This window comes from Gymnogyps californianus, chromosome 12 (genome assembly GCF_018139145.2).
Source record: "Gymnogyps californianus isolate 813 chromosome 12, ASM1813914v2, whole genome shotgun sequence".
Taxonomy (NCBI): domain Eukaryota; kingdom Metazoa; phylum Chordata; class Aves; order Accipitriformes; family Cathartidae; genus Gymnogyps; species Gymnogyps californianus.
The window spans coordinates 7,088,456-7,104,877 of record NC_059482.1 but is presented as its reverse complement, the minus strand read 5'-3'; the positions used below and the strand labels follow the sequence as shown (position 1 = coordinate 7,104,877).

General features: G+C 37.7%; 1 protein-coding gene across 8 annotated transcripts in view; it reads left to right on the top strand.

The window, feature by feature from the left end:
* Window positions 1-16,422, top strand: part of WWOX (WW domain containing oxidoreductase) — a 534,927-nt gene that overhangs the window by 122,654 nt on the left and 395,851 nt on the right. For all 8 annotated transcript variants that reach the window (XM_050904127.1, XM_050904133.1, XM_050904131.1 and 5 more), the window contains exons 7-8: window positions 8,855-9,040; window positions 12,679-12,943. In XM_050904127.1, the coding sequence (XP_050760084.1) occupies window positions 8,855-9,040; window positions 12,679-12,943 (451 nt within the window). The remainder of the gene's footprint in view (window positions 1-8,854; window positions 9,041-12,678; window positions 12,944-16,422) is intronic.

Below are 16,422 nucleotides of genomic sequence, written 5' to 3'. Positions count from 1 at the left end.
TTTTTTTTTAAAGTAAAAGTCCATATTAAAATAAAGATGGGACTGACAGTTCACCATAACTCTACATATAGTTGCATCTGCAAACATATTAAGTGTTTTTACATAATAGTAACAGAAAGATTTTTTTTTTTTTTAGGTGTTTGTTACAAAGTTTTATTACTATAACTGTGCTGTCTAAAATTTGCAAACTTGCCAGTTGTCTTTGGACACTTTGCACTCTTTTCACTGTAACCTGACAAAGAAACCTTGATAACCCTCCAGTGGATTTCTGCTCAGCACACTGGTTGTTCTGGTTCCCATTTTGAGCCATGTGTCTATGCCTAAGTCTAAGATGGCTCATAAAGTCTTGGGGTCCTGTCTTCCTAAAAAATTTCCACAAGGTGCACCAGCTGTGAAGGCTGTTTTGAGTATCTAAGGAAGTAAAATATGTATGACTTAATATGCTTGATTAAAATGTATTCTGTTGCAAATAAAACAAGGATTTTGCACCATTATAGCTTAATGGGTTTTAAGAAGATCTGTGTGTTTAATTGATGTTGTCTTCTAAAAATTCTGAAATACAAGGCAAGAGTAGCTTTTTAATTACATATACATTAAAATCTATTTAGTCTATTTAGATAAAGGCTTTCTATGGGAGATAATTAAAACACATGAAGGCAGAGTCTTCTGGCACTTGGGTATGGAAGCCTTACTGCTAACAGTAGACAGGCCATCCATATACCACATGTGTCTTAATCTTAGAATCCAAAAATTTGCGTTATAGTCTGAAAAGGTTGTATTTCTTCATTAGCTGTTCCCAAGGCACCGAAAATCCCAGAGGATGTCAAAGTACATTAATTTTTATCACAACATGGAATCTTTCAGGTCTGAATGGCAGCATGCAGCTGTTAGGGGCTTTCTGAACTCTATTATAACTCTATATATCTCTAGGCAAAACAGAGGAAGGAGTTGTCACGGGCAAGTGAAATGTTCAAGATACATGAAGTGTTTTATTGTTTGAATGATCAGCCGTGGTCCCGAAAACGTTTTCCAAGGAGTTAGCTGTTTTCAATGGGAAATACCACAAATACGTAATAAAAGTAGTAATTGACCTTCCTTGTGAGTTGTACCTTTCTTTTTTCTAACAAGTACTTACTGTGTACAAATGAAATTTGTATATTTAGAAGTACGTGCAGAAACAACAAATCATTCCGTGGTTATTGCAAAAATGAATGTTCCTTTACAGCTGGCTTATGCTTGTTTCTAACTGCTTGGGTATACATGTAAATAATGATTTGCTATTGGGATTTTGAAAAAGATGTATGCGTCCACTTTGAGGTAGCGAATGTCCTTAGGTGAGCTGCTGAATGAAAATTACCAGATTCTGGATATTTTTATTGCTGCTGTCTCCTAAGCATCAGGGAGATTTAAAACAAAACAAAATATCTTTGCAAGGCATGGCAAGGTATGGAACAAAGTGCTCCTGTTATTGTGCCAAGGCTTGAGAAAGGGAAGAGGATGCAGAATGGAAATGCTGAAAGGTTGAACGGATATAGAAATTAAGTTGCAGAGCCCTATCCTATCCTTCTTCTACGCCAACCTGGCCCCAGGACTCTCAAAATCCATATGTATGGAGGTATTTTGAGTCCCCAGGGATACAGAACTAGCAAAGATGCAACAGTTTGACAAAGGAAAACATGGTTTCTTGGATGGATTTTGGTTTGAAATGTGGTCCTGAGGAGGCATGGAGGTGAAGGAAGAGCAGCACTGACACCTGGTGTTAATATCAATACCCTGAGTATACTATGTGCTGTCAGTCAGAGGGACTTTAGGGTTAGATTATAGCTATGCAAAGGGGAATTCAGAGCTGTGGATAATGGGCCCCCAAAAGGTGAGAGAGTTCCTGATATGAACCTAATGGAAGGAAGAAACACACCACACACTTGTAAAATATAATTCTTCCTCCTTCTCCCTCTTGCCTTCTAGCTATAAGTTAAAAAGCAAGTACGAATAGTAATCTTGACCTTCATTTTTAAGCAATAGTTTATTATCAAAAGAAAGTGATTTACTGATGTAATGATACCAAATAAGAAAATGTAGATTAAAAAGTTCCTAATTTCTCAGATTTCTAGCATCATATACCACACTTGTCACGTATAAATTAGCCAAGTGTGGGAGACAGATCATGTCAACAAATTAAACCTCATCTCTGCTTTTCTTATTTTGTGTGTACTCTTTGTGAAACTCACACAAGAGTGGAAGGAGAAGTCCCAGCTTGAATCATTTTTGAGGGAAGGTGCTTTGGGCAGTGCAGGTTTTACTAAGGTCAGTTTGAGGTCAACATTACAAATGTTTAAAGTGTTAATGTTAAATGTTTACAAATGTTAAATGTTTAAATGTTTCTTCATTTAATATTGGATCTGAATTTCTCTTCAGAAGTACAACTTTAAAATTTCCACAAGAGTTGAAATTGCTTCTGTACCCCATTAAGAGGAAAAGTAGGCCTCTCAAACTCTTCTCTCCCCCTAGAGCTAGAATGACAGAATTTTTCTTCAAAGGAAGATAACTTATTAATTCCTGGAGGTGTAAGATGATGTGAGAGTTTTTTAGTTGTTTTTTTCCCCCCCTGTATGTGTAAGAAAAGCTAATAAAGGGAAAACCAGGACTAATGGATGTTTTCTGTTTAGTTCTAAATCTGTTGAGACCTCTGTTCCTTCTCCAAACTTTTATGAAATTGTATACTGAGGATTTTATAGAGGTAATGAATAATGATTGAGAGATGGTTAACCTATATGGCAGTACGCAGATGATATATTATGAAGACATAGGGGCAGCTGCTCATAATAATTCTCGTGTATTTGGTACGAAGGAAGAAGCAGAACAGTTTCAGTCCACTCCCATTAATCTCTTGGAAGTGGGGCAGAAGTATTTGCTGATCAACAGTGTCAAATCCTGAAAAGAAATCCAGTAGGATGGATTTCAGAGAATTTTCCTTGCTTCTAGCAGGAGGTCATCCATCAGGGCTCTAAGTCCTGTGTTAGTGGCTTGCCTTAAAGTGAAGCCTGTCTGACAAGGATCCACAATTCTGTCAGCTGACAGATGGCAATAGAGGGTATTTTTGCTGACTTTTCAGTTAATATCTTTAGAAAAAGGGAAGTTAGACATTAAGCATTCATTTCCAAAATTCATTGAGTTAAGCAATGCTTTGTTTGTTTGTTTGTTTTCATCAAACAAGTAAATACTTTTTGGTTGGTGTTAGATTATACATGGTTCTGAGATTTCCTACTGCTGTCTGACTCTTAGTGATTTTCTTGTTGCTCAGTTTCCCATCAGTGCTGCTTGTAAAACTGAGAGGGATTTCTGGAGATGATTGTTTAACTCGCCCTTTTTCTGGAGAGCCATAAGCCTACCCTGCGTGTTGGTTTTTTCCTTTGTGAATACAGGCATTCCCTCACAGAAGCAAGTACCATTTTCTCACTTTCAGAGAAAGCAACATGGGTGTTCAGAGTTATGGGATGGAAAAGTTCGGTGGGCTGTGACTTTGCTTCTTTGTGGAAGAGAAGTCACAACTCTGCCTTCTTTACTGGCCGTGACATAGGTCTACAGTTGCTTATGGGACTTTGGGGATATGGCAAGGCCTTTTCTGTTGAATTTCTGTGTAATTCCAAACAGTGTGAACTTTTCAAATCACTTGAGAAGTGCCCCAGATGGTGTGACATTCTGCTTCATGGGAAGATTTGAAAGTATTCCCTTTGCATAATTTCTGGTTAACTATTTCATTACGTTTGAAATGGGAGAACACCAAAGCCAAGAACTCTGTTGACATTTTGGCGGTGTTTGTTTAACCTCCTAGTGCACAGGCTGCATTTGTTGAAAAATATTATTCTTACCTTTGCAAATCATCAGTAATTAATTCCCTTGGAAATATCTACTGCTGCACACAGCCAGCTTGGGAGGCTGCTGACAGATCATAGTTTTACATCAGGTGCTAACAAATTGATTATTAAATTTCATAACTAACTGATTTATAGCAACAACTTAATTTCTGTATCTCTCTAATGTATTCACTTACTGTATTTTCAAATAGTGCAGAGCAGTTGGATTGCTTCGTTGCTTCTAATGGTGAATTGAGCACAGCATATAAGATCTGAATGACTTGGCTAGTGCAAGGGTTAGTAATGTATCACAGACTTGTGAAGTGCACAAGATATTAGATGGTTTTCAGCTGAGATATTCACAATTAAGAATGTCCTTCTTAATTCTACATGCTTTTTAACTTTCACTAAATTGTAGCTACACTTACCAGCATGGTGAGAGTTTTTCAGAATTTCTGTATAACTTGCAGTTAAAGCAGTGTATTCTTGAGTCTCAGTCATGCTGTGAAGGATAAGAAATAGTGACTGCATGCTATGATGGAGCAGCTCATGTACAAGTCCCAGCGCATACTTAAATTGTAATGGTAGACCATGTTAGCTCACTTGGTGTGATGTAAGTCACTGACTGAAGACGTTTTAAGGAGACATAGGGGTAAATTTTCAAAACACTCTGCAAGGTTTTAACTGTACAGTATTTCCAGAAATATCAAATAAGCGTCATGGTTAGAGGGAGCAGCTTGGTAATGTCGATACCAGGAGTAAGCACTAAAGAAAATTTTTCTTTACTGCTGACATTTTTTGTTGGACTTAGCTGTGCCTTTGATGTAGAATTACAAACTCTTTTAAACTGAGGGGGGATTTTTTGGGGGGGGGCGGTTCAGGAGGAAGCCTAATGTAGGTCGCAGCGATGTTTTTAATGAACTTGTGAGATCAAGGTCATAGTTCTGCTATCACTTAAAAATACTCCTGTCATAAAGCAAAGCTGTAGTGCCAGATGTGTGGTGTGAATTGTCATGTATCTTAAGAATTTTGTTCCTGCATAATGATACGTTCAGTGATACAGAGCTCTGCACCATTGAGATTAGAATCTGTCATCTGTGGCTGAAATTCATAACTATATGGTGGCTGTTACATAGGTAATCTTATTCATTTCCTGATGTGTAAATGTCCAGGTCACAAAAACTTAGATGGCAATTTTCAGTAATTGGACCTTTGTTAGCAGTCTGACGAGAGACACCGATAGCTTGATGGACATGGATCCAAATCCGAGAGGTGGTTCTTTCTGAGCTGAAATGAAGCACAACAGCAGTATCTATTGATACAACACTTTAGGTTTCTTTTCTATGGTGTTTTCCAGAGAAATCAGTTTTTAACCATTTCAAACCACTAGTGCTAACTAAAAATAAAGAAATTCTAAAAGGGAATCTGATATTACCTTTTCAGTATTATATTAGTTTAAAATGTCCCTGTATTTATTTTTATATTTCTTCACAGATTTTTCTAATAGAATATTGTAAATACTTTTAACTTGACAGTCTCTTTAATTTTAATTACTTTTACTTTAAAAGATTAGTACAAAAGTTTTTTGAAAAATAAAAAATCTCATGAAAAGGACTGAAGCATAATTTTATTTCTTTTATAAAACCCAATTAAATGCCCTGACAATTTAAAAATTACTACATTTATTGTTTTCTAATTCTAGAATAATCTTTTTAATTAATTGAGCTGACAGATTTAGGTATAGAGTGTGTATTTTGCCTCTGGTAGTTATTGTGTAATTAGTATTAATGAAGGCTACTACAATTTGGATAAGTGAAATATAGTTTTGTTTCATATGTGAGTCCTTTCTGTCTTACTGTGGTCTGTTACTTCATAGTGCATATGACAATTATCAAAGAGAATTACAATCTTTTTAAAAGTGCCATATTTGCTTTTGCAGGGAATGACAATGGTATTTTTTGTATTACTGCTGTATTCATGTGCTTTAGTTCTCATACAGGAGGCTCTTATACCAAAAATTGCATCTATGTTGAAGAAACTTGTTCCTTTTTCCCAGCAGATTTACAAATCTGTAAATTAATTCTTGCTAGAGCTTTTCATAAACTTTCAGAAGAGATGATGAATCATCCAAAGGTTCCACACATGCACTCTCAAGCTTTATGAGGCTTTGTTTTCCTCCTGGCAGATGCATCTCAAACAGGCAAAATTAACTCGGGTTTAAAACATTTTGATAAAATATGCCTCAAAAGGTCGGGTACCTTTTAAAAAATATGATCTTGCATATCTTAGTAAATAGCCTGCTTGCGCTGTGTTGAGTGAGGCTGCAAAGATATAAAAAGAACTGCCTTTTTTTGCAAGTTGGTTTGAACAGAAAGAGAGAACCTTGCCTTTAAAAGGACAGTCCCCCTTTATTTTCAGTTTCTTTTGCGGGTGTAGTGTGTATGTAAAGATATTATGCGTATAAGTGTCACTGATCAAAAGGCAAATCAGAAATGCAGCACTTCAGAAAATGAGCTTCCCAAAGTACACAGATGTTTCATACTGCTTCTGAAGCTTTTTGTTAAAATTTTCCAAGTTGGCACAGGTACAGATATTAGATTGTTAACTTCTTATTAAAGCAGACTACATTGGTAACTTCCCAGCGGGCTTGAAGTTGAAATTTATTTTAATAAGGAAATACAGCCTACTGTTTATGTCGATGCTTATGCAGCTCTTTCAGTATTCACCTAAGGTGCATTTGATTCCCCCAGAAATGTTTTTTTGAAAACTGGGCTATCAGAATCTGGGGTTTTCAAACATGCCTGAAGGAATCTAATTACTTAGGTTTGTTTGGCAACCTGGGGCTTCATGTTTCACATTCTTTTCCAGAATTCCTTTTGCAGATGCTCAGAGTTGCAGTATGTGTGTCCTTCAGCCATGTAGGAAAATGATCTGACTCTGAGTCTCCTGTCATCTTTTGTGTGTAGGGCTGTGAGGAAGTACTTGAAAAGAACAGAGGGCAAGCAGCTATTTTTCCTAGTTGTGCTTCATTTATTATCTTCAGAATTAGAGTTTATGTGGTTGATTTTGTATCATGGGATTTGGCCTGTTGCAGTAAAGACATAATAGGCTGGAACGGGCCAAACAAAAAAATGTCACAGGTCTTAATATTGTGGTGTTAGGACATCACAGGTATTAGTGCACGGTTAGTGCGGGAATGAAAGATATTTGTTTGGCCGTCATTATTTTGTGTGACCTTTCCTATTTAATTACATCAGGGCCAGGAAAGCCAGATGCAGACTCTCAAGTCTGAGGTTTTCAGCTCAGGTATGCTTGCTGAGGTCTGCTGCGTCAGACTGACTCAAGGACAAGAATACACTATTGATGCCAAGGTTTCCTTAGAGATGATACAGTCTAACAGATGTAGATCCATCTGAGGTCCAAGAACCAGAGTCTTTGCTGTGTTTCATAAGGATTTGAAAAAAGACAAGAAAGAACAGAAAGGGTGTTTGTCCTTGATCTTGCTGTGGAGGTTGGGAAGGCTGCAAGGTGTGTAGCATCCTGAGATTACAGCAGAGACATCAAGGAATTTGAAGTTTTCTGGACCTGATCTTTGAATGAGAGAGGTATGTGACAGTCTAGGTTCTTTTCTAGCTTAGTTTGGTACAATCTTACCCTTTGCAAAGCAAATTAGGAATGTTTCATTTCAAGTTCCTTCATTGTGACATTTCTGTTTAAACTGGGTTAGCTGAGTTCAGTGAGGAAGGATTCTGTCTCAAGGATCTCATATGTGTTGTGTGCAGTTTTCCCACCAAAGATTACAGCTTCTGGAGGGTGTTTTTATTTTCCAAGTCAGTCGTTATCAACTTGTATTTTTTTAACAGCATACTTCACAAGGTGCAGAAGTATAAAACATGTGGGCATACGCCTTGTTGCATTGTGTCTTTATTTCTTAATCACTTTTTCCCTACTAATTGTGCAGATGTCATGAATAGATGACATCTATCCCCACATAAGAAAGTGATAGGAGTTGCTCCTCCCCTAGGAAAAGTTTCTTTTCTAAATGCTGCAGAAGGAGACTGTTTCCTGATTAGCAATTGGGAGAACAGTGATAGTGTTGAAGTATTTCTGGTGACCCACCCATGCATGTCAGCCATCCATCCGCTAATCACTATTGTTGTGAATGTTCAGGACATACGGAGTTTGCTATGGTCCTGCTGGTTCTCGAGATGCAAAGTGTTACCATTCTACTTGGTATTTTTGAAGAAAGTGGAAAAGCTCTGTGGTCTTGCTCTGGTAGGCATCTTGAGATGATACGTTGTGGTGGGCTAATTTATTAAAGTAGATTTGGATAGTGAGAAACAGAAACAAAAATTAAAACAATACTTTCTTCTCCCTCCTCCCCCCTCACCCTTTCCCCAGGCTCAACTTCACTCCTTCATCCCACCTCCTCTACCTCCCCCCACCCTGAGCGGCACAGGAGGATGAGGAGTTGTGGTCAGTACACAACAGCTCCTCTCTGCTGCTCCTTCCTCCTCACACTTTTCCTCTGCTGCAGCACTGGCTTGTCTCCACAGGCAGCAGCCCTTCAGGATACACCTGCCCCAGCGTGGGCTTGCCCCGGGCTGTGGGGAAATCCCTGCTCCGGCACCTGGAGCACCACCTCCTCCCCCTCCTCCTTCTCTCACCATGCTGTTTTCCACCTTTTTCCCTCACTCCTCTCTACTGTGTGGCGTTTTGCCTTTTCTTAAATACACTTTCCCAGAGGTGCCACCTGCGTCGCTGAGGGGCTCAGCTGTGCCCTTTGGTGGGGCCGCTGCAGAACTGGCTGGAACCGGCTGTGTCCGGCACGGGGCAGCTCCTCCTCACAGAAACCACCCTGCAGCTGTGCTGCTGCCAAAGCCTTCACACCTACACCCAAGACACACCTTGGCCCAGTTCACACAGGAATATAATTACATGTATTTAATTGAGATTTCTTTTTCCTGATTCCATTTTATTCAATACTTCTGATTATTCAGGCCTCTTCACATACTGATCTGCAATGCTGCCGTGTTTGGTGCTCCCTGGTGCTTGACGGAGGATGACCTGGAGTCCACCTTCCAGGTGAACCACTTGGGACATTTCTATCTTGTCCAGCTTCTGGAAGACGTTTTACGCCGGTCATCTCCTGCTAGGGTTGTGATGGTGTCCTCTGAATCACACAGGTTGGTGAATGTTACCTTTGATTTAGTTGAAATCTTTAAACCTTAGAGCATAAAACAGTTATGGCAGAACTGCTAAAGTTTTTGAAAATGAAAGGCCTTGCTCTAAAGCATTTGCATTTGAATAATCTTTTTAAAAATAGAAGCGTTACTAATGCCTGTGGATGTTACTGGATTTGGCTCTGTTGCTGGATAAAGTGTGTTCTAGTTTTATAACAGTATGTAGGTATTTTTTGATCATTCTTTGTATGAATGCAGATTTTCACTGCATTTCAGACCACTCATTGATTTTGTGAGGAGATGGAATAATAATTGATTAAATCTGAATGGCATGACCTATATTGATTTGTCATTCAACAACTTCAACATCTTACCAAGAAGAATGTGCAGTTATTTTAGCAGGAGAAACAATGCAATTAAAAACTGCTAGATGAAATCCAATTGTTTTATAATGAGAAATTAGGGAATTCAATGCAGACATTAGCTGTATAATTGTAAAATGGGAAGTAGTGGAGTTAATACATATTAGAAATCTGGCCATGCCTCTTTTGGTGAATTTTTTAATTAAAATGTTAGATGCTCATCTTTTCTACTGCTAGGAGAAGTACAGTTGGCGAAAAAGACGTTGATGATGTTTGCGTTATTTCAGACATGCTTGTAGTGTTTGTGTTAATAACTGAAAAGATGGATTTCGTTTAAATAAAGTTCCTTGTGCAAAATGCATGCCCCAATTCTGAATTTTAGTGAGCGCAAACCACTTACTGCCTTCTAATTTAGTTCAGGGACTGTAGGATTAGACCTATAATGTCCAGCTTTAAACATGACTGTTGATTTCTATCTCACGTTTGGTTGTGTGTAACAGTCGTTGTCTCTGTCCCCGTGTGTCCCCTCCCCCCCCCCGCCTTCATATTTCTGAAATGTTTTAGTGACCCAGAATGAAGCTTATTTTTTTAATCATGTTTCCATAAAATGTAACCCCAGGGACCTGGTAGAGAGAGACCAGCCAAGGGTCGGGCTGAAACCTTTATCACTTCCAAACACAGGGGCTTATGGTATAAATGACACACTGCAGATAGATTTACTTTTACCATTTTAAATTTATGATGGCTGAAATGAGAGGAAGCAATAGAAAATGCCAGTAATAATCCGCCCTGATGTTAAAAGACATGAAATGTCTAGTAATTAGGTGGTAACAAAATTTGGACATCCTTATCTTTGCAAATCACACCAGGTTTGTGAAAGCAAGTAGCAGAGTCCTGTTAGGAGTGAGAGAGGCTACTGCGGGGCAGGCAAGATAGCTCTAGAAATAAATCTGCCAACTCCAATCACTTGCCAGATGTGGAGGGCGCAACGGGATATGTATAAATGAGCTGTTATTTAATGGGAGATTATGTTGAATTGTCAGCTGCTTGTTCCCCTTTTTAAGTTTGTATCTCTGATAGTATTTTAAATGACATCTTTGTTTTTCACTGTATTAAGTGCTATGTGTAACTAGAGCTCACAGCTCTGGACATCTTTATCTATGTTTTCGAAAACATTTTTTAAAGTGCTCATTGCTAACTCAGTAAGATCAGCCAAGGTTTATAGAAGCCCATCAAAAAATAAGTAACAGTCTATGTCTGAATAAAATAATAAACGCAACTAGTAAATTTTCCTTTTTCTAAGGGATCCAATTCATGTATTATGGCATATCTTAACACTTAAACTGATCATTGTAAATAACTATACTTTTTCCCCCCAATCTGTTTAATGGCAAGAAGTTGATGTAAGGAGTTAGTTTAGACATTAGGTATTATTGGGTAGTAGTACTTTCTGACCTACTTGAGAACTCTGAGCCTTAAACTATGTTGTAAAACAGAAGTGTTGGTATCTAATTACTTCCATAAACCTTGGCTGAATCTTTTCGCTGGAGTCAAGACCCCCTGTTAGGGGAAAAATAAAGTCCCCTGTTTGCAGAAAATATTATACTAGACTGCTCCAAGGCAAAATATTTATTTGCCTCTCCGGTTCTTCATTCGTTTCTAGTTACTTCTCTGGATTCAGCACAAATGAATTCTGTTTAAATTAAGCTTTTGCGTACTTGAAGCACATCATATTAAAATCAGAATAATAACTAGGTTGACTTTCCTTCTGTCTTTATTTCTGTGTTGTTAATTTGATTGTACAGCCCTTATCCTACTGAATTCAATGAGATTGCCGACATAAGTAGGATTGACTCACATAAGCACACTTGCAGGACTGGACTCAAAATATGCCACCATGTTTCTGTTATACAGTATACGCAAAGTATTTTATTTATAGATTATTTTTGGTGTCATAAATGATTACTTGATGAGTGAATATAGGAAATTCCTCCCAGAATAGTCCTGTTAATTTGAGAAATGTATTTTATCTAACAGAAAATTATGAAAGAGAAATTTTGTTGTTGAAATTGAAGGGCTAATTCTGCAAGATACAGAACATCCTGGATTACTCTTGAGTTCAAATACTATAGTTGCTTTTCTCTGAGTGTATTATAATTCTGCTCACAGAATGAATGTAGAAATTCCAGCTGATCTCTTCATTTCTGGGCATGAGATGCAAAATTAGTAAAGATATTTTAAAACATTTTTCTAGTGTGTACTATAATTATGTTTATCCCTGTTCTCCCCAGCTGATTCTGAAAACTCCGAGTATTAAAAAGAGCTTGCTAAATCCTTTTTATTTTTAGTAGCTCTTCTGAATGAAACATAGATCTGTAACTAAATGTAGTATTATTTTCTAATATTAAGATATACCAGTAAATTGATAAATCAAATTGCAAGAATTGGGGGGAAAAAACGCTCTATGGAAACTCCCTTTTCTTCGTTTAAATGTCTTTAGAACATTCACTACTTTGTTATTAAAAAAAAAAAAAGGAAAGAAACAAACAGCTGGTGTTTAATGACTCTGTCAGACCCAATTAAAAAACATCAACTAGTTACTTTGATTTGTGTTCAGCCATGCCATGGGTATACTTAAAAACATTATACTCTGCCAGAACTCATTTTGGCTTTGTTTACATTTATCTTTTAAACATATAAGACTATTGATGGCAAGTTACCAAGGTTATAACCCCTTTATATTCATCAATTTTTAATCTAAAAAAAGAGTCTAAGAGGCAGTGAGACTCATCCCTAGTTACTTGAACACTTAAATGAAAATGTGCAGTATGTGAACACTGGATGAAATAATCAGGGGAAGGGAAGAAGGGGAAATGAAAGGATGCTGGTTTTCTCTGCTTCTAATGCAGAGTTATTTTATCCTGCATTATTTCCTCCAAGTTGATTGTGCTTTCATGGATCTATGGCAAAATCTTTTTTTGGATTTAAAATAAAGTGATTCGTAAGTTACATACGATGCCTTTAAATCACTAAAGACTTTTTTGACTTGTTTTTATTTATCATTTGCTTTTGCTAGTTGTTCGATAATTTTACTGCCATATTATATGGGACTATTCCTTGGGTCTCAGGCAATTTCCAGTAGATGCTTTCAACTGCTAAATAAGCATTTGTTTTATGTTGGTTCTGGCCAAGTTCTACTCTGTTGTCTACATTTTATGTTGTTCTTAATGAGAGCGAAATTAACTCTGGGGTATCTAAGGCATATTTACTGTTTTTTAGATTTACAGGAATTAAAGACTCCTCTGGAAAACTTGATTTCAGCCTGCTTTCTCCATCTAAGAAGGAGTATTGGGCTATGTTGGCCTACAATCGTTCCAAGCTTTGCAATATACTGTTCTCCAATGAGCTGAACCGACGCCTTTCTCCCCATGGGGTGACGTCTAATTCAGTCCATCCTGGAAATATGATTTACTCCTCCATTCATCGTAACTGGTGGGTGTATACCCTGCTGTTTACCTTGGCTCGACCTTTCACCAAATCCATGGTAAGTGAATGACTTACAGTATTTTACACATCTTCATTTTTCAAATCAGGGGAGTAAAGTTATAAAAATCCAGATGTATGTATCTGCTTTAACCTATTGCCTTTTATAACTATGACCCTGAATTTAATGACAAACATCGTGCCAAGATAGTGCTCTAGAAGAAAATTCTTCAACCATTTTAGATTAACTTCGTCAATCTTCAGTAAAGGTACCTTGTTAGACGGAGTGCATGACTTCCTTGTTTGAATATATGATTTTCACTGTGATTAAGGTAGTTGTACATCTTAGATGTGGGATAGTTTAGAGTTATTTCTGTGCTCAGTATACGTAAAACATCAAAAAAATTGCTTTGGTTTTGAAGTGGAATATGCTTGACTGTTTTTTTTTTTATGTAAACAGATTCCCTAGTTAGAAAAGATACTACAGACATTATTACTGGCTGAGGGAAAGTGCTTTCAGTGGTAAAAGCACCTTCATTTATATTTAAAAAAACCCCAAAAACTTAACAATTTTCTTGATTCTTACAAAACACTGAAGGCAATGGATGTTTTCCCTTTGTCTTCTTTGGACTGGGACCATGACATAATGAAAGGCTACGCAGTTCTTTCATAGCCAACATTACGAGGCTTCATTATATAAGAATTTGCAGCATCTCCAGCGCTTGGAGGGGTTACTCTTGTCCCTTGAACCTCTGACCCAGGTTATTTATAAGGAGTCCAAAGTCTTTTTTTAGGCAGAGGATGACTTTTACTTCATTGAGAACTGGTTTCCTTTAACCTTGTTGACTGTTTGTCATGCTTTATTCACTGACAAAGAAGGGTATTCCCAAAAGGGGATCAGGGAGAAGGAGTCTCCCTTGAGTGTTTGCAGCTATGAATCAGGGAAATGAAAAGATTCATACCCCTGCAGAACTCATCTAGCCATGGCAATTTGTTCAAGCCCAAACCAGGCCCCTTTTACAGACTTCACAACTGACAAGAGTGGTTGTGGTGTAGTGTAACTTACTGTCTCCCTGAGCTGCCGATACAGACCAAATTAATTGAGGCAGAGGGATCCATCCTTACGTAGCTTAATCTACCACGTAACCTATAGTAGCTGAGCAAATCAGTGGTGGAACTTGTATGTATAGTTGCACAAAAAAGTTTGCTTGTACGTTTCATTATCATTCAGATAATGAAATTAATCTTAATTTATAGTGGGTTAATGTAAGTGGAAAACACATCATATAGTGCTTAAAACTCTGCTTATACGTCCAAAAAAGAACAGCTTCTTGAACAATACTGGATCGTGGAGCAAAAATACAAACATTCTAGTGTGGTGCACTGACAATGTGTCAGTCAGGAGAGTCTTCACACCTCTAACCTCTGCCTGCAGTTTGCAGCCTGTACATATGCAAAACCTATTTATGTCTATGAGATTGGTAAGTGAGCATTCTGGCACCTTGGGACAAGTAATAAGATCTTTCAACAGCATGTTTTTTGACCAGGACCTTTAAAACCATGTCTCTGCTGTGTTAGGGATAGTTTGTAAAACAAATTCTTGAAGTTCTCCTGAGAATGGATAAGTGAATGTTATCAACATCCCGTGAAAAGGATCCAATCTGTGGAACTTTTATGAATTGTTAGTTTTATTTGCTCTGACATATTTTCACAAAGGAACCTTTTTTGTTTGTTGCTCAGATAATCTCATCCTCTAAGGAATAAAATAAAACACTGAAGTTCATTTTGAATTCTTTAAAACAATTGATAGATTTTTTTTATGGTATCTATTTATTTATGGGTGGTACATAAAAGAGAATACAAAATATAGTACAAAAAATATCAGCACTGAATAATAGTGCACTCTAGTCCAAGCCCAATCACTTCAGTAAGTCCTTTGTGTTTGTATGTGTTTCACTGAGGTTATCTGAACGTTATGATGGAGGGTAAGGGTTAAGGGTAAGCATCAGTTTTATAAGTCATATTCTGATAAGAACTGTTATGTTCCCCTGAATCTTACCAATGTTTTGATTGCCAGTAAAACTAGAAAAGTGCCCCTTCCTTGGTATGCAAACAAGCTGAGCTGAAATTCTCAACATCATCAGTGTAAGAGTTTTTCTATTTTAAGATCTGTAGGGAGCAAATGATCTGCTGCTTCTCCTTTTTTAGGGATTGTGCTGTCACCAACCTGGAATAGACTTTGATGAGGATCTTTTTGGGGGCTTCCTCTCAGTATTTCTGTGGCAGCTCACCCCAGAGTTTAGATGAGTGTTTTGGTCAGAATACTTGGCATGTATCTTAAAGTTTAAAGTTGCAGTCCCAAGGTTGTGAACTGTGCGTTCCTGTGTTTAGCAAGGATGTCTGCATTGCACAATGCAGCATGATGCAGCAGCATTTAAAGTAGTTGCAACTGAGCTGGGTCCATAACTGGAATTGAGAGATCCGTGTCAAGGTTGTGTGGAGAGAGGTAAGGTTTATCAGCTCAGGCAAGGTGCCATGCAGGTATGCCTGTACCAGTTTTGATCTCTGAGGCAGTAGCTTTAGCTGCTGCAGCATTGTGGTACGTGGAGAGCCTACTCCTTCTGCAGCCAGTTTGAAGCCCTTTGCTATGTTTTGCACTGTAGAGGCTCCTGGAGTCTGTATAGATGTATTCACATATATGCATATATATATATACACACACACGCACACACACAGGCTGCAGCTGATTCTAACTGGAGCTTTTTCATATTATTGAAGTAAAAGCTGTTAATAATTACATCTTTAATTTGTATTTCACAAAGATAGACTTACTAGATGTTCTGAGAGCGGTGGATAGCTCAGAATAACACTCAGAGTTTCAGCTCTTTTGGAAACTTTGAAGCTAGATGCAGGAGAAAATACATTTGTTTCCCTACTAGTTTTTTCCAGAACAATATAATTCTTACATTCTATCCTGGCTGCAAGTTGCTACTGAGAAGTTAGTCTGCATGCCTTTGGCTTAGTTGTCATCATTTTCTGTGGTACTTATAAAATCATCTATTTAAAGTTTACCTACTAGAAATCATAACAGTTTAGTAATTATTTTATTTTGTTTCCAACAATGAAGAAATATACATGGTGTATCTGAAATACATTTTTTTAATGTAGTTTTTCAGTTCTTGAATGCTGAATAGCTCCACTTTGGTTGACGAGGATGTAGTATTTTCTTCCGAAATGCATGCTATTGCATACTGTGAATCGCCATTTTGGGGAGAGGTCATGCAGCCTCTGGCGCGTGGCACTTGGGATATTCAGCATGGCAGAATTTAGCTTAGGAAACACTGCTGGTAGCTGTTCAGTTTTAGCTGATTCCCTGAAGCGCTGAGAATCAGTATTCTAATATCACACTCTTATTTACCTGTTTGCTGTTATTTGCTGCAACTACGGTGACTTAATTTCAGTAATTAGGACACTTTATGAAGTCAGGCTATTTTAAGTTTCTGCTTAAAGAAAAGGTTTGCAGATCACTTAGAATCTGGT